General features: G+C 47.0%; 1 protein-coding gene across 4 annotated transcripts in view; it reads left to right on the top strand.

The window, feature by feature from the left end:
• The window catches only part of MYO5B (myosin VB), a 343,332-nt gene that overhangs the window by 192,355 nt on the left and 123,955 nt on the right, over positions 1–27,022 (top strand). For all 4 annotated transcript variants that reach the window (XM_078435245.2, XM_078435247.2, XM_078435246.2 and 1 more), the window contains exons 5-9: positions 5,969–6,125; positions 12,993–13,136; positions 14,466–14,547; positions 19,805–19,912; positions 23,447–23,556. In XM_078435245.2, the coding sequence (XP_078291371.2) occupies positions 5,969–6,125; positions 12,993–13,136; positions 14,466–14,547; positions 19,805–19,912; positions 23,447–23,556 (601 nt within the window). The remainder of the gene's footprint in view (positions 1–5,968; positions 6,126–12,992; positions 13,137–14,465; positions 14,548–19,804; positions 19,913–23,446; positions 23,557–27,022) is intronic.

Raw genomic sequence — 27,022 nt, 5'->3', positions numbered from 1 at the left:
AAACGGCCCATTGTGAACTGGTGCAGACAGAAACCTACATGGGAGTTTGGGCTTGGTGTCTCGCTAGCTGAGAACTCTGGGTGTATTTCTTGGCTTTCCTTAACTTTACCCTTCTCTTCTTTAAAATGGGAAGACTAGCACCCAAAAGTCTTGAGAGTCCTAAGCAGGGGGTACGTGGCTAACAGTTTTATGTACCATCCTAGCATGGTGTAGATAGGTGGGAATTGCACCGAAAAACAGTAATACAAGAGCTGTCAAAGGCAGAGGGGGCGTAAGTACCAGGCATCAAGAGTTGGGAGATCAAATAGAATCCTTTTGAGCTAGCAATGCTTCGGGCAGCTGTAAAGTAGGAAAGGGGTGAAGAAGCCCTGTGTGGTGGCTTCAACTTAGCAAACAATGGAAGGAGTGACCAAAATAAAGCTGGGCCTGGAGCACAGCAGAGCTGGGCTAGCAGAGGCTACCCTTTGAGGGCCGAAAGCAAGCAGGGGAGAGAGGTGACCCAGTATTCGCATACAGAGGGTCCCAGGAGGAGGGGGTGTGCTGAGAGAGGTGGGAGTAGATGTCAGAAAGCTGTCCTCATCGGGGCACCTGGGGAGCTCAGTAGGTTGAACGTCCAACTTCAGCTCAGGTCATGATCTCACGGCTTGTGAGTTCGAACCCTGCTTTGGACTTGGTGCTGACAGCTCAGAGCCTGGAGCCTGCTTTGGATTCTGTGTCTCCCTCTCTCTGCACCTACCCCACTTGTGCACTCACTCATGTGCTCTCTCAAAAATGTTAAAAACAAAAACTTAGAATGCTGCTCTTACGCATGTCAGAGGTGGTGATGACTGGGACTGAGGTACAGAAAAGGGGACTCCGAAATGCAATAGGACATACCAACGTGGGGCTTGAGGGAAAGTGAGGGATTCACGGTGATTCCTAGGTTTGTCGCTGTTGTTGGTGAGTGGAGGCTGGTGCCACTTCTGTGGGCAGGGCATGGTGGGAGGGGGGAGGAGGGATGGGGGAGAGACTTTGGTGCCGGGAGGCCTGAGGATTCAAGGTTAAAGTGAGTGCTTGCCCTCCACGGGTTCTTAGTTCAGTGACTAGTGTGTGGGCAGACTGTGGCTGCTAGAACACAGGGCCAAGTATGAGGACAGGGGTGCCACACAAGCCCCCGGGTGGGGCACGTGGTGTTGTCTTCACATCCAGGGTGGTGGTTCTGGAGCTGTTCTGGGGTTTCTCTCAGAGTCGGCTGGAATGGTGTCTCCCTGAGCATTCTGTGTACGTGTTGCTGATTGGGACGCCACAGGTGACAAATTACTCTCCACGGGAAACCCAAACAAGACCGTATTTCAGCAGGATTTCTTCAAAATAAAGTTCCCACGGTGTCTGGCTGATGAGCAGAGCTTCCCTTCAGTGGAGCAGCCTCGGGCATTGAAGTGGTACCTGCTTCCACTGTCCTTCCCAGGAGGGCCGCATCCAAAATGGGGAGGAGGGGGGATTGACATTGCTCAGGGAGCTCAAGGCCTTACACTTGTTTGGTGGTAAATGTTTTCAGGAGGTGGTCTAGCAATAGTCTTGTCTCTCGGGGATCAAAGATGGGGAGCCGCTGTGTGTGTTGGTGGCCCGTGTTTTCCCCGGTTGCTGGAGGATGCATAGGTCCCTTAGGGTCCTGTGCTCTTGCCTGAGGCACAGGCCTTTGAGGGACTTTTCCCGCTGGGGGTAATGCATACTTTCCTCACAGACAGCCTGGACCTGAATAACACTTGGGTACGAAAACCCTTGGCCATTGGCTTCTTTTTCTAAAGGGGGTTCTGCTGGGCTTAGGAGAAAATGATTTATTAAAAAGCAAATTGACCCGAGTTGCCAGCTAAGTCCTATTCATAACTGGGATGAATGGATGGATTATGTTTTTGAAGGATATTGGGTAGAATTCCATGCTTACAAATACCTAATGCAGAACCAGCCCGAAATAACCAGGATTTGAAATGGAGTGCTTTTCCCCACCTATACTTCCTATTAGGACTTTGGTAGTAAAATCCTCCAATGTCGGAGACCGAGGAGATCAGTCGGGGAGTCCCAAGTCACAGCCTGTTCTCTAGAGGTGAAGAGACAGAGGCCCAGAGAAAAAGAAGTGACCCAAAGTCACACAGCAGGTAAAACGACCAGGAGTGACATCAATACAAGGTGGAGTGCGACAGTGTCTTAAAAGTGGTACAGAGGCAATGATGTAGGCTTTAGAAGATGGGGAAATAATGCCCTGCTGGGATGCCTGAGTCAGGATGTGGGGGGGATTTTCTTGGAGCAGAGCTTGAGAGAAGGTACATGGCAAAGGGGCGAGGTCAAGTAGAGGGAAAACCATGCAGGGCGGTGGTGGGGAAGTGTGCAGTTTCAGAGCCAGTAGTCCAGTTTGGCTGAACTCCAACACCATCATTGCAAAGAAAGTGTCAAGATCGTCTCCTATAACCTTGCAGCAAATTGGGGGGATGGGTGTACACTCTGCAATGTGGTGAAGGGTTACAAAGCTCCCGCTGATGGCCAGAACCGGGCCTCGGGCCAGATCCTTAGACTGAGAGCCCGGCGATCGTCTGTAGCATTGGTTTTCCACACTCATTCAGGGTTTTGGTGCTGGGGGCAGGCATTGTTGAGGGTTTCAGACGCTCAGCTGAGGGGTTTGGACTTGATTCAGTAAGCAATGAGAGCGGTTTGCTTTTTTGAGTGGGAAAAACCTGGTGAGAGCTGTACTTTAGACAATCGAGCAGGAGTTGGGGACGGATCAGGCACCTGGCTACCCACCTCGAGGTGGCCCAAGGATCAACTAAGTGAACAATCTTGTCCAAAGTCAGCTGGCTAATGAGTGCAACTGAGGTTCAAGTTTGGTTTTAGGGCCTGTATTCTGGTTTCCAGGTGTTTGAGTTGGAAGAAAAGTTAAATACACAGAACAAGAGAGTGCTGTTGCACATCATTCCTCAGGCCAGCCAGTTCGTGGGCAGTTACCAGATAACGTACGTGGACCCATGTGCACCCAGCCTGGTCATGGATTAGGGTTGGGAGTGGGCAGTATATGCACAAGTGTGGTGGAGCTATGTAAAAATCACCTGTTAAGAATACTTGAAAATTGTTTATTTTTGAGAGAGACCGAGCGCAAGCAGGGAGGGGCAGAGAGAGGAGGACAGAGAATCCCAAGCAGGCTCCAGGCTCTGAGCTGTCAGTACAGAGCCCAATGCGGGGCTTGAACTTGCAAACCGTGAGATCATAACCTGAGCCAAAGTTGGATGCTTAACCAACTGAGCCACCCAGGTGCCCCTCAATTAAAAATACTTTAGAATGGGGGTGCCTGGGTGGCCCAGTTGGTTAAGGTCCAACTCTTGGTTTGGGGTCAGGTCATGACCTCCCTTCATCAGGCTCTGTGCTGACAGTGTGGAGCCTGCTTGGGATTCTCTCCCTCACTCTCTGCCTGCCCTGCCCCCTGCCCTCACATTCTCTCTTGCTCTCAAACAAACTTAAAACATTTTAGAATGGTCTAACAAGAGGTGAATTTGGGGCTCCTGGGTAGCTCAGTCAGTTAAGTGTCTGACTTCGACTCTGGTCATGATCTTGCAGTTTAAGAGTTAGAGCCCTGCATCAGGCTCTGCACCGACAGTGTGGAGCCTTCTTGGGATATGCACACCTGCTCTTGTGCGCGCGCGCGCTCTCTCTCTCACACACACACACACACACACAAATAAGCTTTAAGAAAAAGTGAACTTACCTGACTTTAGCCTACATGTCAACATCAGATCTAATATCCATCAAATTAGGCAGCAGTTAGCACTAATGCCATTGTCCACACGTTGTCATGCCCCAGAGCGTGTTCTGTGTCTCCAGTTTGCTGTGTGTGCTGCTGCCTCAGGGAGCCTGGCAGCCCTCACCCCTGCCCCCACTGCTCTGGCTCCTTCTCTCCTGGCATCCATATGTAGCTCCCAGAGAACCTTCCTGAGTTCTTTGGGTAGTCGTTACTTTTCCTTTGCATGTGATCCTCTGCTCAGGACTAAGGCTCAGATGCATCCTGTGCTTATCGATTTATTTTAGGTCCAACGTAGAGGCTTTCGCAAAACTCCCAGCCTGTGGGTGTGGCTCCTGCAATTCAGTTCTCCTTCTGGCAGTTATAGGTTGTCTTAAAGATGGCGTCAAGCTCAGGTCTGTTTCAGAGTGTTCACGGTCGAGGTCTGGAGGTCCAGCTGCTAATACTCTTAGTTGTCTGGGAGGGCTGTGCTTCTGAGCTGTTTTCTAGGGAGTTTATTGTGAAGTATTGAGAAGAGAGGTGACACCTGTTGTTATCCGCAGGGTCTGGTGGAAGTCCTATGAAATTCAGTGAACATGGGAAACACAAGCATCTGCTACAGGCTTCTTTATACAGCATCTTTCAATGTAAAGATTTCTCAGAAACAAGGGGAGGAAAAAAAAGACACTCTAATGACAACAGGGATATCCTAGAACTAGAAGAGATCTCAGAAAGCCACTTGTTTTCCCTCCACATATTTGGTGGGATTTACATGTTTTCAAGTAATTGCTTGTATAGCCAATTTGGAGCATCCATTTTTTCCCCCATCTTAATGGTGTCTCTGGCCAACGGTATTCACTCAGATCCATCCCCATTTGATGATTTTGTGTGAGCTGAGACCACATTGCTCTTTGCTGCACTTGAATGGTGGCTATGGGTTAGGGTTTCTTCAGCCCAGCTACCACACCTGAGCCTACTTGGGGCTCCCACGCCTAGCCCAGATCTCCCCTATCTTTCCAGTCGTCCTCTGGTTGACATCGGTGTCCTCACGCTGCTTCCCCACTTCTTGGCTGTTGATCCAGATCAGAAGCAGGGCCGGTATTTGTTCCCCTTGTTGATAAGCTGCAGTCTACTTGGGTTGATAATGAGCAGCCTGTGGTGCTTCTCTGTTCCTTCTGCCTGTAGCCTGCTCTGCCCAGGAAGCCACAGGAGCTGGTAGTAGTAGTGGGCCAGTGCCAGGAGGTCTGTGTTTTAAACTCACTTCCATGTTCCTAGGTTTTCTCCTCTGGAAGTGGGGCGATGGTTAATCTCTAGGAGTATATATTTTGTGCCATGCGCTCTAGAGGGACTGGAGACAGAGAGCAACGTGTCCTCCTGGCAGTGGATTTGTGAGCTGGATGTAGATGGCTGAGTATAGCCCTTACAAGCAATTCATTTGCCAAACCTGTTTCCCAAACATTTGTTCTCTTTCTCTCTGCTTGAATGTCCATGTTCCTTAGAGGTCTGAGAGGCTGCTCTTGCCATTACTTGTCACTCATTCTGCTGTTTTAAAGGGATAAATATAGATGCATTAATATCTGAGGGAGAGTATCTTCTTTCCCCTTTCCATTTGGTCTTACTGAAATCCCTGACTGCAATTGATAGCTGTTTCATCTCATTTCTGATAAACTTGGAGCAAGATCAGTCTGGTGGTTAATAGTGTCTGGTGGCTTTTATGATACATATGTATGAATAAGAAATTCAAAACCATATCTTCCGGCTCAAACACAAAAGACCCTTGCTTTTGAAAAATTACATTTGCAGTGGCACAAGATGGGCATGTTACAGAATCAAAAGGTGAGACTGTATACCTGAAAAGGCATATATGTAAATTCTCAGGGTGTGTGTGTGTGTGTGCACGAGTGTGTGTATGTGCATAGAGAAATGTTTTAGGGTGTGCTGCATCCAGAGAGGAAGTGAAAGCATGACCTGCTGGCTGTGCCTCCCTTCTTGAGGGCCCTTAGGAAGGGTATGTGCTATTTGTAAGCCCTTTGCTAAACTCTTCCTTCTCCTGTTTGTGGATCTTGTGGAAGCCTCCGAGGGAGGGCAGACTGTTTTGGCAATGTTCTTCATTGTTATCCTTAAAAGAAGGCAAGATTCTCTTGGGCTCGGGCCCTTGTCAACAGAGCCCCTGGAAGGCAACAGTTTTTCCACAGCAAGTAAGTGACCAGAGCTCTTTCCTTCCAGAGATGAGAAGAACCAGTCCATCATAGTCAGCGGGGAGTCTGGAGCCGGCAAGACTGTGTCAGCCAAGTATGCCATGCGCTATTTTGCCACGGTTGGTGGCTCAGCCAGTGACACCAACATTGAAGAGAAGGTCCTGGCATCCAGTCCCATCATGGAGGTAAAGCCTTTCCAAATGTACTTGGCTTTTCTGGCTGGAGTTGCTTCCTCTGGCAGCAAGACTGCTGGGTGTCCAGCCTTATGTGGTTGCCCACAAGAATCCTTAGAAGCGGTGCATGTGCCCACATTTGTGCTTCCCCTGAGAGTCCATTGTCTACAACTGAGGAAAAAATTCCAAGGTGCCCCTAAGACCACAGAATTGGGAGTACTCTAAGCTGGTAGTGCCTTTCAAGTCCTTAGTATAGAGTGGAGTGTCCTTTTCCTGTCCTCCTTGTCCCTTGACTCTGCTGGATGCTCTAGTGAATGTCCCTCCATTCTACCTTCCCCTCTGCTGCTGGTCCCCTCCCCTCCTGCCATCATGTGTTAGCAAATCTGCATTTCACCTGAACCATCCAATGCTTGAAGGTCTGCTGGATCAGGAGGGCAATTTGCTTGGGCGGGGGTGGGAAGACTATGTAGAAGATTCCTTTTTTCTCCTAAAAACATTTGGACATTTTATTTTATGTGGGGGTTGACGGGAAGGGTGGGACCAAAACCTATGCGGTGACACAGAATCTATTGATCCTCAGAAAGCAGTTACCAATGATGGCATGAACTGGCCAGCTTGGGTTCTGTCTGGATCTTGACTCCTCAGAGCAGTCAGTACAAGTACAAGGCCAGAGAGATTTGCTAAAACTTAGATCCTGCTGTAACTCATCATGTTTTAGGGTCACAGCTCCATTTCTCTTTCTTTCCTCCATAAAAACTTAATTCTGATAAAGTAGATCTAAATGGGCACGCAGTCTCTGGCCAGCTTTGGTTTCCTGCCTCTGAAATGGAGGCTCTTGATTATCGTCTAGGTTACAGTCTGGTAGGAATTGGCCCCCTGCCAGTTTGGGGCAGCTCCTTTGTTTTAGGAAAAATTCATTTGAGACTGAAAGCTGCCAAAATAGCATTAGATTTTTCTGCAGTGCCTTGAGCCCCATCGATTAAGAGCCAAGTCACCAAGATGATTGGTCTCTCAGATTCTTTTGGAGCTGGAGGAAACAAGAACCTGCCTGGACCTTCCCAGATCCCCTCTCCACCACCCCCCCTCTTCCTTTACCAAGTGCTGTAGTAAATTCTGAGTCTCAGTTCATAGGAATTCATGGCTTTTACAGGCATAGTCTCCTGACTACACGGTTGGATTATCTTGTAGAACTTGCATTCTCTGTCTACTGACAGAACACAATATATTCATTAACAATTCAACAAAAGCCAGTTTCCATACTGTTCTTATATGGATTGGGAAATGGTCAATACAGTTGGAGGCATTTTTATTAAACAGATGTGAACAGGAAAACTTTTATTCTGTTACAATAGTTCTTAAACGTGACTGCATCAGAATCACCTGGAGGGTTTGTTAAATGAGATTGCTGGACTCACCCACAGTGTTTCTGATTCAGAAGGTCTGGGGTAGGGGTCCCAAAACTTGCCTTTCTATTAAGTTCTCAGGTAGTGATGATTCTGATGGTCTGAGTACCACAGTTTGAGAACCATTGGCCTATGAAAAAGGTAAGGGCTCACTGGAAAATATGGACGAGTAAAAGGAAATAAGTCCCTGCCTGACCCTACAGCTTGCTGAGGATTGTTCAACATTTGGGTCTGTTTCCTTTCAGTTGTTTCACTGAGTATTGCAGTCATAAACCTTATCCCCCATATCATTGAGCTTTTTTATGAACTGCCTTATTGGCTGCAAACATGCTAATAGTGTTGGACATTCAACTTGTTGATAGCCTATTTGCTCATAGCATTTATTCTAAGCCCAAGATGGTGGCCTGGCCATGGCTTCCATTCAGAATGTGGTGGACCATGGCTTCGGCCTACCCTGGACCATCCATCTGTGCACCTATGAATTGAGGCAGCTAAGATTGTAATCTACAGTTAACATCATGTTTCATCTCAAATGGGAGTGAAGCCAGGCTTTCAGCCTTTCCTTTGCCCCTGAGTTTCAAACCTCAGTGCATTTTTAAGGTAGTAAGTTTTCAAAGCTACAGAATGCTGCCTGTTTTGGAAGCAGTATATAGTTCTTCTAGGCAAAACAGAGAAGGGAAGTTCTCTCTGGCGACTGAACAAAGTAATTTTAGTCGAGATGATAATTTAATGAAGGTAGATCACCACATTAAACATGTTCAAGACAAGATTTTTTAAACTTGTTTTATGGTAGTTAAACATACATAAAATATACCATTTCAATTATTTTACATGAACAATTGAATTAAGGACATGCACAGTGTTATGCAACCATCACCATCATCCATTTCCGGGACTTTTTCATCATCCCAATTTGTACTTGTTAAAGAACAACTCCCTGTTCTGCTTTCCAGCCCCCAGACCCTAGTAATCTCTATTCTACTTTCTGTGTCTATGAATTTGCCTGTTTTAGGTACCTCTTATAAGTGGAATCACACAACATTTGTTCTTTTGTGTCTGACCTATTTCACCTAATGTTTTCCAAGTGTATCCATGTTGTAGGATGTAGGAGCATGTCTTTGCTTTTTATGGTTGGATGACATTTTGCTGTGTGGGTATGCTAGATTTTGTTAATTCATTCCTCTGTTGATGAATCATTGGGTTTTCACCTTTTGGCCAGTGTGAATAATGCCACTGGACAGTAGCATGCAGGCATCGGAGTTCCTACTTGGGGAATGTTTTTTTAAATTATAGTAATCTAAAAAGATTTAACATTTCAATATCTATTATGTCCTGAATGGGCTGGTGCATTGCTGGGGATTCAGGGTACTTTGGCATGGGAGAAATGTGAGAACAACACACACTCCCCAAAACACACAATGTGGTTCACTTGCTAAAGTCTAAAGGGGAATGTACACACAAAGCAGCCTCCTCATGCACGATGTCACGTAACTAAATGCTACAGTGGTTTGGATGCACAATGTTAAATTTCTGCCTTGTGCAAATTGGTACTTTGGAAACCATCTGGGTAATTCCTTAGGGCTCAGTCTGTCAAACTACAGAACGTGGTCATCTTAGAGACTGTCCCTTGACCTTTAAGTGTTACATTTGAGAGAAATCTTGGATATAAATGTGGAAAGGAAGAATCCCAGCCAGGAAAGAACTCTGGGTGGGTTAGGAAGTGTTGTTGTTGAGCAGAGAAAGCAGCTTCTACGGTGCTAAAACTGAACTTTTCATGACTTTGGAGTCTAGCTGGGTCCTTGTGTCAGGAAGCCCAGTCAGCTTTGTGGCTCCTCCGAGGGTTATAGGCAACACAAGTTTGTCCTAATCAGGAGACAGTTGATGACTGACGACTCTGCCCCTGTCCCAGCTCAGGACGGCACCTCCTGGCTGAGCAATCAGTTATGCTCCTCGATCATCTCATTATTTCTGCACCCTGGCAACTGCAGCCGCCTCCTGGGGAGACAGAGTTGAGGACAATCTGAGACGGTGGAATCCCCAGCCAGCTGCGCTAAGTGGCAGTTGTTTGAATTAAAGGTGACTCGAGGGTGGATTGGGATGATTTACTCTCCGTGCCAGAGCTCTCTGCCCCCACTCTGTGTAAGAGCTTGCCAGCCTCCCGGCAGCGATTTGCTCACAAGTCTGCACTGATTAAAAGGATATTGGTAATCAAGAGACTGTTAGAGCAGGGACAGAACCAAGTCCAGACCAGATGCATCATGTAGCTTCTTGGGATGACCAGAGTCTGCATGCACACAAGTCCAGGGGCCAGAGGCTCCCCCATCCTGGGAGGAAGGGGGGCAAGGGGTACAATGAGCACACACAATATAAACTAAGACCACTTACTATGTAATTTTGGGGATTTGACTTTTTTTAAGCTCAAGAAACAAGGCCTACAACTATTAACCTATTCATATGAGAGTCTGCACCCAAAGTAACTTTGCTCTTGTCTCGTGTCAACACACTCTGGCCATCCTACACTCAGGTGCCCTGTCCCTTTGCCCACACCATATCCATCACTAGAACCCCCTCCCTCCCTGCTATCAGATTCTACTCACCCTTGAAGACCCTCAATTTACACTCCTTAAAGCCATTCCAGTTGTGCTGGGCATGGCTAATAGCTCCCTTCCTTGTGCTTCCACACTATGGGTATGTCTCTCATATTGTATAGTCCTAATCCTACTGAAGTTATTCCGGGCCATTTGGTCTCACTACATATTTGCATATGCATAAACAATGAAGAAGGTGGTCCTCTTATGTCCTATGTGAATGGTAGTGTATTCTGTCATTTTTGCAACTTTTTCCACTCAACATCTTTTAAATTTATCCATGAATCATACTCTAGCTTTTACTAGCTTTATAGTGTCCCATTGTGTGAACACACTACACTTTATCTGTTCCCCTACTCGTGTGCATTTAGGATGGATTTCTTTTTTTATTGTTAAATACAACCTGCCTAGAACATTCTTGTGCTTACCCACGTGTACACTTGGGTATTTTTCCAGGTGATACTTAAAGATAGAGTTGCCTGTTAGGTGTGTGTATATTCAATTTTACTAGATAGGTCCAGTTACTTTTCAGGATGGTTGTTCCTGTTTCCATGTGAGCCGGCAACGTAGGAGAGTTCCTTTGTCCTCACACCCTCCTCATTCTGTAGTGTCAAAGTTCTTTGCTGTGGCCCCTCTGGGCTGCTGTTTTAATCTACAGTTCTTTGCTGAGGTTGTCTTTTCTTAGGTTTATTGGTCACATGAGTTTTGTGTGTGTGTGTGTGTGTGAGAATTTCCTGCTGTAGCATTGCTCATTTTCCAGATTTTAACCACTTGCATCATTTTTGCTTTTTTTTGTTGTTTTTGGTCTGTTTTTCTGTTATCTATGATAACTGGGCTTGTTTTCCTTATGCATCAAGACGTTTCCCGAGTCTGGATAACCAGAAAAATCTAGCCACAAAAATCAAGTGAGACCTTTACACACAAGTTGGGAGTCCTTCCTACCTAGGTTGAGTTTATGGGTTGGCGGTAATAAATAACCTTTTTGTGGGTGACGTTACATACTTTTGAAAGTACTTACAGGTCTATCATTTCTCAAAACAGCCCTCGTGAGGTGAGAAGGATAGATCTTTTGACGGTGATCGTTAGGCCCTGGGCAAGCACTCCCTAGGCCGTTACAGGGGGGTGGTCTCAGTAGGGCAGAGGCTCTTGTTGCTGCTTTACAAATCATGGAATTTGAATATTTTGACATTTTGAAATAGAAACGTACTTATGGAAACAAGGTTATCTTTTGGAATTTTCCACAAACTGGACTTTGCTAATTGTATCCTCATGATGTTGGTAATATGTTCCCTTTCTCCCCTATGTTTCCTGTAAAAGGGCAGTAAAATTCAGAGACTTGATTAAATTGAGGCTGGATTATTGGTGCACATTTGGGACAGAACACTCGGTGTACTTGGATGGTGAATTGGATATGTAGGGTGCAGGCACTCTTGGACTGAATAGCTTCCTTAGTGCAAGCTAGGCTCTTTGGTTTCTGCGAGTGAATGGTTGCGTGCCTGAAGGTCTCACTTGCTCACCTCAAAAATAGGAATGGAACGTTTCCATGAGCATTTATTAATGTGATCTTTTAAAAATTTTTTAATGTTTATTTTTGAGAGATGGAGCAAGAGTGGGGAGGGTGGGGTAGAGAGAGAGGGAGACACAGAATCCAAAGCAGGCTTTAGGCTCTGAGCTGTCAGCACAGAGCCCTACACTGGGCTCGAACCCATGAGCTGTGCAGTCATGACCTGAGCCAGAGTCGGATGCTCAACTGACTAAGCCACCCAGGTGCCCCTCTTATTGTAATCTTTTACACAGTGATTTGCTTTCAGCTGTGGTGTTTGCCTTGTTAATAACAGATGCCAGCTAAGCCTTGTGTAGTTTTAGGATGTCCAGAGATCCCAGTAGTTTGGTAACTTGGATTTGGCTGAGAAGGGGTAGAGGGTGGAATGGGATTTTACATTTTTTTCAACCTCTGTGTGCCACACATTTTCTTGACAACTGAAAACGTATAGTGGATATTTTTCAACCACCTAAGAATGTAAACATGTGAGAGGGACTAAAATATTAATATATTCATTACCAATTTATTAACAATGTGATGTTTTATAGAAAGTGAATAATCATGCCAGGTTATTTAGCCACTCACCTTTTAAATTATCCTCTGGGGGCATCTGGGTGGCTCATTTGGTTAAGCATCCAACTCTTGGTTTCGGCTCAGGTCATGATCTCACAGTTCGTGGGTTCGAGCCCTGCATTGGGCTCCATGCTGACAGTGTGGAGCCTGCTTGGGATATCTCTCTCTCTCACACAATAAATAAACATTAAATGTAAATAAATAAATGTCTGCTGTTTTGAATGGTGCCCCTACAGCTGCATAAGAAATGGTACCAAGAGGGTGATGTCTTCCTGATTTGATCTAGTGATGAGGTGCAGAGACGTTGGTTGATCTTTGGTCTCTTTCTTGGAAATATAGTTTATCAGCTTGGAATGATATTTGACTGCTTTGTCATGGAGGTCTGATCAGAGCCCAATAAGGTTTGTGTGTCTCAAAAAAATTCAGAGCTCTTGGATACTGGCTTTGGTTTAATAGCTCAAGTAGTGCTCAGAATGGTGCTCTCGGTGATTCTCTAGACCTTTCCTTCATGTAGCCATCATATGCACATTCCAGGTAGGATAACTTGACAGAGTTCACCCATCCAGTCCTTACTCTCACTGGCCATTCTTAGGAGTAAAGGAGGCAGGAAATGAACTTTTGTTTTTAGCTCAGCTTGTTGTCATCCCAATGGTAGGGGAAGGCCCTGTAAGGAAGTGGGGGGGGGGGGGAAGGGAGATGCTGCCACAGACCTACAACCTTGAGGTCGAGAAAGCTTTCCTGGTTTTGCATTCCTTCTGTTTGTTCTGTGCAGGCCATTGGAAATGCTAAAACCACTCGCAATGACAACAGCAGCCGTTTTGGGAAGTACATTCAGATTGGCTTTGATAAAAGGTACCACATCATTGGGGCCAACATGAGGACCTACCTGTTGGAGAAGTCCAGAGTGGTCTTTCAGGTGAGTGGTGGGACGTGGGCTTCTTTGTACTTTCTCCCATGAATGACGTTTACTTGCCCCCTCGTCCACCTCCTGTGCCCAGAGAGCACCTCCTCTTTTGGAAGTGGAATTGGATACGCTTGTTCTTGTGGTTTTCTTTCCTTTCATCAAAAAGGGTTTGTTCGAATACTATGGTCATCTACCCAGTATTGTTTTGAAGTGGGTATTGTTTTCAGTTTCAGTCAACAAACCTAATGAGTGCCTGTTACATGCTAGATACCAGAGATAGGTGAAGAATAAGATGGTCCTATTCTTTGTGGGTTGTAATCTTAGGATTAGAGGATTGTTGTACGGGGTCTCTGGGCTTCAGCCCTCCCCAGGAACCTTACTTTGTAGGTTATATTTTTAAAAACACAAAAAAACACTACTTGGACATGCACCTAGCCCAAAAACTGTCCTCCTCCAGACCCCCTTCAATGGTCCCGTACTTGAACTGGGATGGTGCGTGTCCTGGTCTGAGCCAGCCACACCCTCTTCCCACCCCGACCCTCGGCAGAGGGGACATCCAAAACAGCCTCAGCTGTTTCTCAGAGATGCCGGTCTACATGCTGATGCTTAACAAACATCTAATGATTTTTTTTAACTAGTTTTATTAATTTTTTCCCTTTGTTCAGGCTTTCTCTCCACCTCCCAAATTTTGGTTCAATAGCCCCATATCCTTATCTCACCGCAGCAAAGTAAACAGCCTACTGTGCTGGGTACAGGTCTGATCTGGCTGTGACTCTGTCCAGACTCTTCTCTGAATACTCCTTGAACCTCCTTATTCCTTTGCTCAGGCCTCCTGAAGCTCCCCCCACCGCCACCACTCTGCCAACTTAACACAGGTGTAGCCTGAGTGCTCTAAGTCCTGTCTCTGTCTTGGACTTGATGTGACTGCCCCAGCCTGTCATCATGGGCAAGGGCATAGCTCTGACTTAGTCCCAAGCCTCCCAGGGGAGAATGGGAGCCTACTGCAGGCAAGTTATGATCTGTGCAACATGAGCCAGGCAACACGGATATCTGAGCAAGTGTGTGTTGTCTGACCATTCCACTATTGGCGAAAGAGCAGTGATGTTCTATTTGGGAGAAAAAATACACGAGAGGTAAAAATCTTGAGGCTTGAAGAAGGCCCCATAATAGTGAAAGAGAAGTCCAGGGGTGGGAAGTGAAGGTGGCAGAGGGTGTGGAGGAAAACCTGAGCAGAAGTCCTGACCTCTGTCATGTGACCTCCGGACCCTGGGATTAGAACAAGTGAGGGGACGATCTTGGGGGTCACTGCCCTAAACCTGTTTAACTTTTCCCCTCCTTCAGGCAGATGATGAGCGGAATTACCACATCTTTTACCAGCTCTGTGCTGCCGCCAGTCTCCCGGAATTTAAGGAGCTTGCACTGAGTACGTAACGTGTGTGTGTCTGTCCTCGGGTGGGCTGCTGCAGCACCTGGTGCTACATCTGGAGGCGCGGACTGGAGGAAGGGTGCTCTGCTCAAAGCCCTCCGTCGTGGGTTCTTGTCCCAGCTCTGCCTCTACGTGGGCATGTCTCCCCAGACCTCTTTGAGCATCAGTACTCGATCCATAAAATTGGGCTAATTGCACCCAGGTTGCCTGCCACAGAAAACATTTGAGAGGATCAGAGGCAGGGGGCAGAACAGTATTTTGCAGAACGCAAAATACTTTCCATGCATTGTTTTGAAAAACGTTCCCACTTTAAACTTTGTAAAAAGTGTGTCCCCACCGTGAGGATCTAGAGATTTAGCTAAGGCACATCGTGTAATTGAGCTAGTGAGTTTTAGGTCCCTTTCAAGGATGGAGATGAAGAAAAGGAGGCAGGGAGAGGCCGGAGCAGGATGAAGACGTACGGCTGGATGGCACAGGATATGATGGCGTTAGGCTGAGGCGACTCTGGTTTCTTCTGAGCAGGTGGGGCGCTGTGGCACCCATGCACGGGAGCGTCGCAGGGCGACACGGAATGACTAAAAGCACCTCTCCACTGAGTCACCTGGCTGTTGCCATGAGATAAAAAGACAACCTTTCAGTTGTCTGCTAACACTGTGTGCCGCAGGCTGTCGGCAAGTTTAGTTTGCCTGGAGGCTGTTGACATGGAGCTAGGGCAAAGCAAGAGGAGTAAGCAGGCTTTAATTCGAGATGCCACCAACGGAGGGCCTAGGCTTGGGGCCTGGAGCCTGGGGCTTTCCCCCTTCCGAGCCCTGGGACTTTGTAAGGAATCTTGATGGACTCCGGGCTGGAGTCCTCAAAGCCATCTCCTGACAGATGCGTGTGATGTAGGCAAGCCTGGGGGCCGTGCAGCATCTTGTGTGTGCCAGGTGTCCTGTCTCTGGTCTCTTGGGTGTCTTTTAGGTGAGGGCAGGTTCAGTAGAAGCAGATGGCATGACGACGAGCTGGGTGTCTAGACAGAGGCTGGTTGGTCTTTGTGCAACTGTGAGAGAAATAGACTGCTGGGGCTTTGCTGTTCGTGACCCAAATCCTAGCTGTCTTGAGGGCCCAACACCAGATCCCCCTCTGACAGCTCCAGCCTGTGCTCTGAGTAGCTAAAACACACCAAGTGGTTCAAACCTCAGTCTGCGCTCTTAACTCTCTGCCTCACTTATGAGTTCCTGCAGCATTTGGTACCTGGGCATGCAGTTTAGCATTGGGTCCTTCTCTTGTTCATCGAACCCTACGAAGGTGGTGGTAGGTACTGCGGGTGTAGTGCTGAGCATAACCGTCGTGGGCCCTGCCCTTGATTAGCTTACAGTCAGTTACAGTGCAGAGAGAGAAGGGTATGCTGAGAGAAGGGTATGCTGAGTGAAGCATAGCGGAGATGGGTCAGAAGGTTCCCCAGGGAAGTAAATGTTTACAAATCTGAATCTCCCCCACTGAAGCTATCAACTTCTTGAGGACAAGGAGGGACCGGTACAAGCCTTGTTTGATGAGCACCTCCCTGAGCTGGCACCTTGGGCTCTGATGTTGGCTTATGGCCGCAAGTGACCAGGAATGTAGGCCACGCTAAGGGCTTTGTCCCCCCCCAAAGTGGGGACATGAGCCCAGCTAAACTTCTCAGAGCCAGCCTGCAGGGGATCAAAACTTTTTTAAAGGTCATTTTTGTAGAAAAATAAACAAGTTCTGGCGATATCCTTTGTATTTGGACCATTGTATCCCAAATGTAACTTTAAGGAAATAGGAAAAAAAATCCTAATTTTTTTTTGCACTTACACAAGTGCACTGAATTAAAAAACAAAAAATAGCTTTTCCATATTCTTTCTCTTGGCCTCTTCCTTGGGCCTCTGGAGCAGTTGAAAACTACCCAATTTGACCCATTTCTTGCACTGTTATACCTATGTGTGCCCCCCCAAGAACATCTTGGAAGGAAGCTGAGAGGTGTTGATGTGCTCTTGTGCTCAGGGGTGCAGCTGTGTTGGGCCTCGTGGGTGCATTGGCTGTGAGCTCTGAAGCTTGATATTTAGTTCTGCTGATAACCCTGGCTGAGTGGCTGGAAACCTGAAGTAAATGAGGGACTGGCCAGTGGTTCCTAGTGGATATTTTATTTATTTATTTAAAAAAAAATTTTTTTTTTAACATTTATTTTTGAGACAGAGACAGAGCATGAACGGGGGAGGGGCAGAGAGAGAAGGAGACACAGAATCGGAAGCAGGCTCCAGGCTCTGAGCCATCAGCCCAGAGCCTGACGCGGGGCTCCAACTCATGGACCGCGAGATTGTGACCTGAGCCGAAGTCGGACGCTTAACCGACTGAGCCACCCAGGCGCCCCCCTAGTGGATATTTAGACTGCCTTGCCTCCTTCTCCCTTTTCTTCACCTAAAACATGCTACTCAAGTATACAGACGTCTCTGCAAGACCCTTGGCCCAGCAAGAGTTTTGTGCATTTGTCTGAGCATAGGGGAGCAGATTTGCAGCCAGTCGTCTGTATTTCCCTCTGCCCTACCCTATTGTTGGTGGCCTATTGCATTAAAATGACCTCAGGATGAGATTTAAAGAAAAGTACTCCAGTAAGTGTCTGCAGTGTGAACAAATGATGGTAAAAAGAGGTATAGTGGGCTTATATTTCCTTAAATATAGCTCTTAGGTAATGAGGAATAAATTCTTTTCCACTTCTATTGATAGTTTTATAAAAAGTCTCTCTTGCACAGTTAGAACATAGCCTCCCAGGTGAAGTGCTAGCCCTCGGTCGTGGCCCCTGATGGTCGGTCTGCTGCTCTAATCACTGGCCTCACACTTCCTCAGTGGTCTATACACTGACCCAGCATCTGCCTGTTGAGCCAGTTACTAGGGGGCTTTGTGGTATATTTCTCCTTGGAAATGCTGAGTAAAGAGAGAGCCAAACTGGAAGATAAGAGACGTTGCTCAGATGAGATGGTCAGTGATGACTTCATAAGCTGGAAAGGAGAGCCAGGATCCAGGGTGGCTAAGCAGATGGCAGAGAACCTTCTGTTGGGATGTCTCTTACAAGGGTCTGGAGTGTGATGGGGGGACACAGGCGATTGCAAACCTAAAAGCTGATAATCTTGATTGGATTCAAATCATTTAGTAGAGTGAGCTGTAACTGACCCAGGGGACCCCTGCAGTGATGAGCCTGAGCCAGAGGAGGTTCCCCTGGTGGGCCTGAGTTTGGGAACTGGCAGCAGGGAAGGTGGGGGGTCTGACTCAGAACATCAGGTCGTAGGCCCTGGTGGTTGACCATGAAGGGTCTTGGTAGATGCTGAAACTGCCTCCTTTCCTCCAGCAGAGAGGTCTGGTGCCTTCCTTTGGAGTCTCAGGTGCCTGTTTTTCTGGTGCGTCAGCTGATAACTTTTGACAACGAGTTAGGTTGTGTTTATGACAAAACCATATCATAAACAACCCTCTCCACAATCGGGTGACCAAGTAGTGGGCTCTCCCAGGCCTGGCCAAAGTCTGGGTGAGTCTGAGTGATCCCTTCAAGCCCTATGTCCCTCAGTTTGCTTGTCTGAAAAATAGGAATAAATATGTGCAATCATCTTCATGTGGGCCCTGCCAAAATCATCAAAGGAGGTACTTTGAAAGGTGAGTGAAAAGGAAAAATGAACGGATGCTTTTCATAAGCCTTGGAAACTATTGTGTCCTGTGCTAGAGCTTGTGGGGTGATTAGATATAAGAGAGGTGAGTTTGGCACCTTCCAAAGAGACCTTCCTTCCTAACAGTTCGCCTTTGCTGTGGCTGTCAGTGAGCCCGGGGCTCAAGTCCTTCTTCTCCCAGCTCTAGTCCTCAAAGTGTGTTTGGGCTACTCCCCCAGGAAGCCTTCCGTCATAAGCTATGACTGATACTCGGCGGCCCATCCCTGTGGGCAGTGCGGGTCCTGGCTCGGGCTGTGTGGGCAGGGCTTGGGTCTGGCTTCTGCCACTTCCTCGCTGGGCCTGGCAATGTGCACTTACCCAACGAGTGTGGCTTGGAGCAGAGGGTGCAAGGTGGGGAATGGAAGAGACCAGAAAGGAGAGGTGGGCGGGGCCCCTGTGGGCCTGGACCGAGAGTAGAGCTGAGGAATGACAGTGAGGAAGCCGGTGGATCTGAGACCAGAGATGTGGAGGCAGCCCTGAGTCCGGAGGGGAAGGAGGAGGAACCTGCAGCTGCTTCACAAAAGACCCTGGAGGTCCTTTCAGGGTGCTTGACCCCTGTCTTGGGGGCATAGGGGTAGGGAGGGGGTCTCTAAAGGGCTTTAGATAGGGTTGCAGTGTGATCAGAGTTACCAGAAATTTGAAAGTGGACTCGAAAGGACAGGAGAAGGAAGGAGACTGGGTTAGTCTTTGGCAACAGTCCCCAGACAGCAGGTGCTGAAGGTCAGACCCCGGCGATGACAGGGGGAGCAAGGAAAGAGACTCAAATTCTTACGGGATCAAACAGGCAGATCAAGGTGTTGAAGGAGGACCGGGAATCACAATGAAATGGCCTCTATGCATGTTTAACTGATGCGTGCTCAAACGGTATGAACTCAGATCAAGGCGAAGTAATTGGGTCTTTACAGGAGAAGAGGAACACCAGCCAGTGTCCAGCTTTGGCATCTTGTCAAACATTGTACATTTAGAAATTCTAAACACTGGTCAGGGTGGTATTCCACAAAGGTACTGTATTTTGTGGAAAATGTGATTTTCTGAAGTAATTCTGACGAGGTGCCCTTGTTACTCTAAATGCCGACTTCCCAGCCTATTGTGCGGCTACTACCCAGGGCTTGTTGCATTTTTGCCCCCCTTCTGGGGTTGGCTCTGACTCCTAAGGCAGAACTGAGACCCCTCCTTGCCACTTGTCCCCCAGGCTGTTATCAGAGGCCTGACTGAGGAGGAATTCGCTTCTGTTCACCTGTCTGAAGAACTCGGGTGCCCAACTTGGTAGAACAACTGAGGAAAAAACCCGATGAATCCTGTAAATTGAACTACCTGTGACTATTTCATTCACTGTTTTTCACATGCTGGTTTTATACAAACACAACAGTGCGTTCGGTCAGCATGGTGTAACGTTCTGTTTCCTTATCCAGTTTTCTCTCCATTTGCCATTGTCAATAAAGGTGATACCTTGAAAGGTTCCACATGTGGCTGGGAGTAAATCTTCACCTGGGATGAGTAGAAATCCTCTTGGGTCGTGATCATGGGTAAACCGGGATGCCTTTCCTCCTCTCCTCCCACAGCATGCGCGGAGGACTTCTTCTATACCTCACAGGGAAGAGACACGTGTATCGAGGGTGTCGATGATGCCGAGGACTTTGAGAAGACGCGGCAAGCCTTCACACTCCTCGGTGAGCAGCTTCTGAGTGGGAACGGGCCCAGAGGATTGATTTCGTGGAGAGTAGAAAAGCCTGACAGTGTCCCACTTGGCCAACCTTCATAAGCCGATGGGGAAGCCCTGTTGCCCTCAGTGAATGTCATCCCACTCTTACTCCATCCCAACCCTCGGTTCCAAAGTTTAAGAACAGCTTTGTTGATAGGCCTTAAAAATAAGGGATTGTGAGTTGCTCTCTCAGGCACTGCAAGATAGCCCTTTTCGCTTCCTCAGGCCATCAAAGCCAGTGGAGGAAAATGAAAAAGAGCTACATCCTCCTGTGCTGTGGTCTGGGTTTAGAGGCCATGTGTTCTGGCAGAAAGAGCATGTCTTTTGGACCAAATCACCCATGTACCTCAGTCATGGGATCTGAGTTGGAAACAGACTATATAAAGGTCTGGTGGCACCCTCATAATGTCACTTCTGTTGTCACTGTTTCTGTATAGAGTGTAACAGTAGAATTCTTCAAGATTTCTGTGTCTTTATGGGCATAAAGGGCCATAGAGTGAGAGAAAACTCCTCTCTTGCCCTTTCTTAACCGGGAAGTTGAATAAAGTCCTGGGACCTGCAGCCAGAAGAAAACAAAGTTTGGCAAAGCAGCCTGTAATTCATGAAGTTGCTCAGGATGGGCCTTGTGTTTTTCCCCAGCCCCTTCTGACAGAGGTAGACATTTGGCTTGTGAGTCACGTGACTACCCCAGGGCAGCGTTTCTTAGGTTCTTTGGTGGGAATCTGGCAAGTCTTACCCAATGTCTAAATAAAACCTGGCCAACCAGGACTTGCCCTAAGGTCGATATGGGTAGAACCAGGACTTCATGTGCTGAAATCTCAGTGCTATTCACTTCTCTGGATAACCAGTGGGTAGACACAGTTTGTCTTTGGTACCTGTGAAATAATCGGGACATAAAAGCCACACTGTTATTCCAACAGTTGATGATTATTAAAAGATTATTAAAAGTATAAGAGGATTTTAGGGGTACATAAATAGCAGGTGCAAAAGAATTGCTGCTCCCTTTAGGGCAAGGAAGAACAGCTAGTACAGGAACTGTTGCCTGGCTGAGATGTCAGTCCGTGGTTACCACAAGATGGGGTGAAGGAACTTGCCGGAGGGTGTGGCCATTGCTGGTCGGTCTGCACAGGGAGCCTGCAGGTGCCCCAGGGTGCGGTGGAGCCAGAAGGTCTCAGAAGCAGCTGCTAATGGGGAGACCGTGGCTTGCAGGCATTGCAGCGGCTCATCTGGGGAGGTTGCTGTGCTGCCGGGATGAATGATAACTGTAGCGGACCAGAACCAAGAACAGGCCTGTCTCCTTGCTGCTCTTGCATCACTGAGTCACTACAGTGCTCTTTGACCAAGCTGGACATTCCACCATGGGCAAAGGGGAAATGTTGACAGGGTCTAGCTCCAGTATTGCAAAGTGGGACAGATTTGAAACCGGTAATAAATTGATAAGTGGCACCCCTGACCCTCTCCCACACCCCATCGCCATTGTAGAAACAATAATAATGTTTGTTATTATGTTACCTAAGCAGGGTAACATTCTGCCCAGTTTGTCAGGAGGAGGCCCCTGTGTTGCTACTGTGAGCAGTGGGCACACACTGATCGGGGGAGAAGTTGGTTCCCTCCAGGGCCTCTAAGAAACCTGGGTACTTGTGTTCACAAAGCAAAAGGCATTTGCAAATCTATTGTAATAAGCCCTTCTTCTTTGCTCTTCAATAAACTTGTCTACTTTTTTACTCTGGGCTTGGCAAACTTTGTTAAAAACAGAATTATAAATATTACTTGGGGCCCTTTGAGTCACGTGGTTTTTGGAGCAGCTATTCAACTTTGCTGCTGTAGTGTGAAAGTGGCCAGAGACACAACGTAATGAATGGGTGTGACTGTTCTAATAAAACTTTATTTACAAAAACACACTGTGGGCTATAGGTCATAGGTTGCCAACCCGTTTTACTCCTTCAGTTTTATTGTTTGGTTTTTGTTTACTAGTGCAGGAATCCTAACTATTGTTAGGATTTAATAGTCATTTGATATCTATGACTTACATTCCTACCATGACAGGGTGGTGAAGGCTTTGGAAATTGACAAAGCATCAGTTCTTAAGGATAAGTGAAGGAGAGAGGAAAGCGATCTGTCCTTAATGGGAAGGCCCAAATGCCCACTTCCTGACTAGTACTTCCAAGAGGACTTACTTGAGATCAGGACACTCTGAGCTCTGATCCAAAGCCTAGTACAAGCCTCCTGTCTTGTCTGGGGTAACAATCTCCGGCCTTTAACCTATCTTATTTTCTTCAGTCTTAATCAGTTACAGTAAATTCTTTGGCCTCGAGCTCTTTGTTTCTTAATTAGATTAAATGAAACTAGATATTTGAAAGGCTCCTGCATTTCTGTGGACCTTTGGGAATACTGGCAGTCTGTGTAACAGCCATCAGTTCACTTCCATTATTCATGCTCCTGAGCCACCCGTGTGCCAAGGCAAGAACAGGGATTCATTATATTGCTATTTCTTTGTATATTTTAAAACTTCATATTAAAAAATAAACCCCTCCCCCTATGAAGCTTAAACAGCAATGGTCATCTCTCATTAATAAAGTCTAGGATCCATTTGTCGAGTTCATGCTTGGGTTGTCCACTTTGTGGATGGTTTTTAATCCTAGTGGGTGACATCTTTACCATCCACTTATATTGGTGTCACTTTTTTTTTTTTTTTTTTTTGGCCTAAGTATTGCCTTAAAAATTGCAGCTGGAGAGAAATATGGGAGACCACTGTATTATTTCTTAAACTGTGGGGTAGGTTAACTAGTGTTCTCTTACTCTGTAGCCTGTTTTTTTATAGGTCTGATTTTGTATTCAAAAATAAATGATAACGCCTTAAATCTAAAGATAAATTTTAAGAGATCATGCATGTCTTTGATAACTTAGGTACTCAAATGCGGCATCAGGTGTTTGCTGCCACAGTGGCTGCAGGTCCGGTGTGTCTGTAACTGAAGGAGCATGGAGCACGGCCCCAGCTGAGAGCCAGCTGGCTGTCCAGCTCCAAGAACAGCACTCCCAGAAGTTTCTCCTCTTCCTCCCCCGTTGGCACTTGGGATGTGGGACACAGATGTTTGCTGGATATTGCGTTTGGAGAGAAGTGACTACAGATAAATGGCCATTGTTATTAAACTCATGAAAACATCCATAAAGTATTCAGTCGAGATGAAGACGAAAATGAGTCTGTGTGATTGCTGTCTCTCCTTTGCTCTTAGAGAAGTTAAAATGTTAGCATAACCCATCTGGTTTGAACAAGACAATCAGAGTGAGGATATTTCCCTTTTAGCCCAGGGAGCCCCTTTGCCCTGTGAGCTGTTACTATGAGCAGTAATTACTTGGTGAGGAGCCTGGATCATTTTAGGAGTCGTTGGCCCAGGAAGGAAAATCAAGGAAAAAAAATTTTTTTAAGTCCTTAAAAAAAGGGTAAAATGTCCTTTCTATCCTACCATGGATGTTAAGTGTCATTCATTCTTCTTTTTTTCAGGAGTGAGAGAGTCCCATCAGATAAGCATTTTTAAGATAATTGCTTCTATCCTGCACCTTGGAAATGTGGAGATTCAGGCTGAGCGTGATGGTGATTCCTGTAGTATATCAGTAAGTTGCACACCAACACCCAAGATAAAACATACACAATTTACTCTGCTCTTACAGTTTTATACAACTGAAATGTGTTTTTACACTCAGAGGACTCTCAGAGGTTATTTATTCTTAACAATAATGGCTTCTGTTCTTACTGATAATTTTTTAAAAGAACACATCCTTTTCAAATCAGTTGCCATCAAATTTCTGTCACCGAGGGGAGGGAATTTAGGGGCTATTACTTTTTTTTTTTTTTAACGGATTGCTTTTCCAAGTATACTGAGGTCCATGGAATTCTACAGAGTGTTACCAATCCATGAGTACTTTCTGAACTCCTGACCAAGGTCCATGCAGCAAAGAGATGGACATCATGGACATCATGTTGGACATCAGGAAGGAGATGAAGGACTGTCTCCAAGGAGCTTACAATCCAATTGGGCGGACAAAAGATAACCACACTTAGCAAGATTTTCACAGTGTGACGCAGAATATTGAGACATCTATGCGAAAGTATTATAAACTGAATTACTCCAAAAATGCTCATAGTGACAGTTATTTTCCTGGTGCCCAATGTAGCACCAGATATGTGCTACATAAAAAAAAAAAAACAAAAAAAAACGTCTGGGTGGGTGTTGGAGTGGGTACCAGTGCGGTCCTAGAGACAGCAGCTGGGGTGTGCTCTCTGGTATTTGGGTCAGTCTAGTCTCTCCTCTTAATAAGTGAATCTGCAACTGTTGATTATAGACCTTTCCTCAGCCCCTTAGCGGCTAAGTCTTGGGGAGATACAAAGTATAATTCTTGTTCCCAAGGATGTAGAGTTTAGGAACCTGGATCTTGGGAAAAGACAGAAGACGATACTATAGAGTACAAATGTGGGCATGTGTCCATGCCACTCACACCTGATGCTTTTTCAATTGAACAAATACTTATTTCCTGCTGTTTGCTTGGAGTTAGGGCTTATCAGAAGTTGAAATTGGCCCTGTCTTTAGAGAGAGGAAGACCTGAACTGTAGTTGGCATCTGGCATCCCCTCCCCACTGCCCCATACGTTTTCCCTGAAAGAGAAATGGTCTTGGGGGTGGGAGGTCTCCTGGGCCCATCAAGGCTGCCACCATCCTTAGCATGGAATCTAAGCTCTTTTGCTTAGATTCCATGCTCTCTAGCGAGAGCTTTGAGGCTCATGTACCTGGGCTCAGTTTGAAAGGAGGGAACGTTGGAGCTTGAGCAGTGTCAGGTGACCATCGGGGTGTCACTGTGACATTGGGGTGTGTATGTTGGGTGGGTGGGCAGTGAGGTTGGCAGCGATGGTGCTGAGAGCACCTGGGCGATGCAAGGAGGCCCTGTGCCTTGGCAGTGTGGGGAATGGGCCCCCAGTGCGAGCCAAGCACTCCCCGAGACTGAGGCCTTCAGGCCAGTGAACTATTGCTCCCATGTCTTTTTCCTTGTGAGGAAGGCATAAGGGGTCGGTGCCTGGGTGGCTCAGTCGGTTAAGCGTCCAACTTCAGCTCAGGTCATGATCTCGCAGTTCATGGGTTTGAGCCCCTCATTGGCTCTGTGCAACAGCTCAGAGCCTGGAGCCTGCTTCGAATTCTGTGTCTCCCTCTCTCTTTGCCCTTCCCTACTTGCACTCTCTCTCATTCTGTCCCTCAGAAATGAATAAACATTAAAAAAAAAAAAAATTTAAGGGGTCTGTGCCTAACCCACTCACATACCCCAGTAAATGCCCCTTGGTTTCTTAGGGCAGCCGTGTATGTCCTGGTGTCCGGGACAGCTGATACTAGAAACATTTGCTTTGAGAAACTCCTGGTTTGGGTTGGTGAGGTACAGGAAAGGTGACACACGTTCTCAACACTACCCCCCTCCCCCATCATGGATTTCTACAGCATCTGTACCTGTTCCGCATGGTGCCTAGCATGGTTGCAATTTTGCATTTTCCGTGGGGTGGTTTGCCGCATGTCTCTCTCCCTTGAGGGAGTCCACAATCTACAAAGGCAGCTACTGTTTCTTAATTATTGTATCTCTACCACCCAGGATGGTGCCCAGCACTTGGTAGGTGCCTGATTGGCTATTTGATCAATGCCGGTTTCCCCGACTAAACTCCAGGGCCGTGTCTGATGTGTTCTCTTTTCCAACTTGACACATGTTGGCACCTGCTGAGTGTTTCTGTAAACACTGCAGGAAGGTGGGGATACCGAGGCTTACACTTGGAGAAGAGTGGACGGAGGACACAGTTATGGAGGGAGGTGGGAGGAAGTCTGACCGGTAGAAGCTGGGATACCTATCTCTTAGAGCTAACAGGAAGTCAGGTTTTTGAGCAGTTACTTGGTCTTTCATTGTCCTCCAATTAGAGGCTGTGTGGAGAACACGTGACAGCTCTGAGTCAGGACTGCCAGGGTGTTAAATCCTGGTTCTGCCACTTACTGATAGTTAACGCTTCTAAGTCTGCTTCCTTATGTGCACAGTTGTTGGAGCCAGAGTGGGCTTTCTGGGTAACCCTGTCACTTAACAGTGTTGGAAAAACTAAGGCCCAGAGAGATCATAACAGTTAATGACAGGGCCACGTTGGGCCCCAGCCCGTGTGTCCCCTGTACTGCCAGCCCTGTGCCTTCCAGCCCACCTTGAGCTGAGGCTGTCCTCCCCATGCTGATGTCCCCGGCAGCACCTAGCGCAGTGCTGGGCAGGCAGTACATGCTCAGGAAGTGCTCCACTAGTGCACGTCTGTCTCAGATGGATTTGGGTCTATTCCTCAGGTGCGTGGGGTAGGCTGCCTCCTGGAAAGGCTGTCTGTCCGTCCGTACGCAGTATGCCTTCTGCTCGGTAGTTTTTAATCAAAGCATAAAAATGTGTTCCATGACGGCCAGAGTTACCCTGGAGAGGCAACAGCATGCAATTACTTGGACACCAGCGGCAATTTGTTTTTTGAATTTGGCAATATGGGCCCACAAAACCTAATCTACCTATGATGCTGGCTGTTTTTAATGGATTTAGCACCATTTAATTAAGCTTAAATGTAATTGCATGATGTTAAATCAGTCTCACTTAGCACCTTTAATCAACAGTCAGAAGGGGTAATAGAGGGGCAAGCCACATCCCGCTGCAGCAGATGGGAACCTGTCCCGAGGCAGTGATCAAACCATTCCAGAACTCGTGGTTCTTTCTCCACTGCCTTCACCTGGGAGGTGCCAGGGAGGCTAGGGAACCAGCGAGCAGGCCTTGGGCAGTCATGTTTGCTGCCAGCAGGCCATGTACATGTCAGGGAATCCAGCTGCAGTGCTATGCCTAGCAATTAAGAATTTCTTGGAAGCAGGTCAGATTAAGAGGTTGGACTCTTTCCACCTCTGAACCTGTTGCTTGCCAAGTGGTCCCTACGCATTTAATGCGGCTACATGTGGCTTTCTGTCTGGGGGAGAAGGAAGGCAGGCACAGGCTGCTGCATAGAGAAATGGGGTTGGCCTGGAGAGGTGGCCGCAGCAGCCCCACCT

Source organism: Panthera onca, chromosome D3 (assembly GCF_046562875.1).
Source record: "Panthera onca isolate mPanOnc1 chromosome D3, mPanOnc1 haplotype 2, whole genome shotgun sequence".
Classification (NCBI taxonomy): domain Eukaryota; kingdom Metazoa; phylum Chordata; class Mammalia; order Carnivora; family Felidae; genus Panthera; species Panthera onca.
This window is presented reverse-complemented; position numbering and strand designations above follow the sequence as displayed.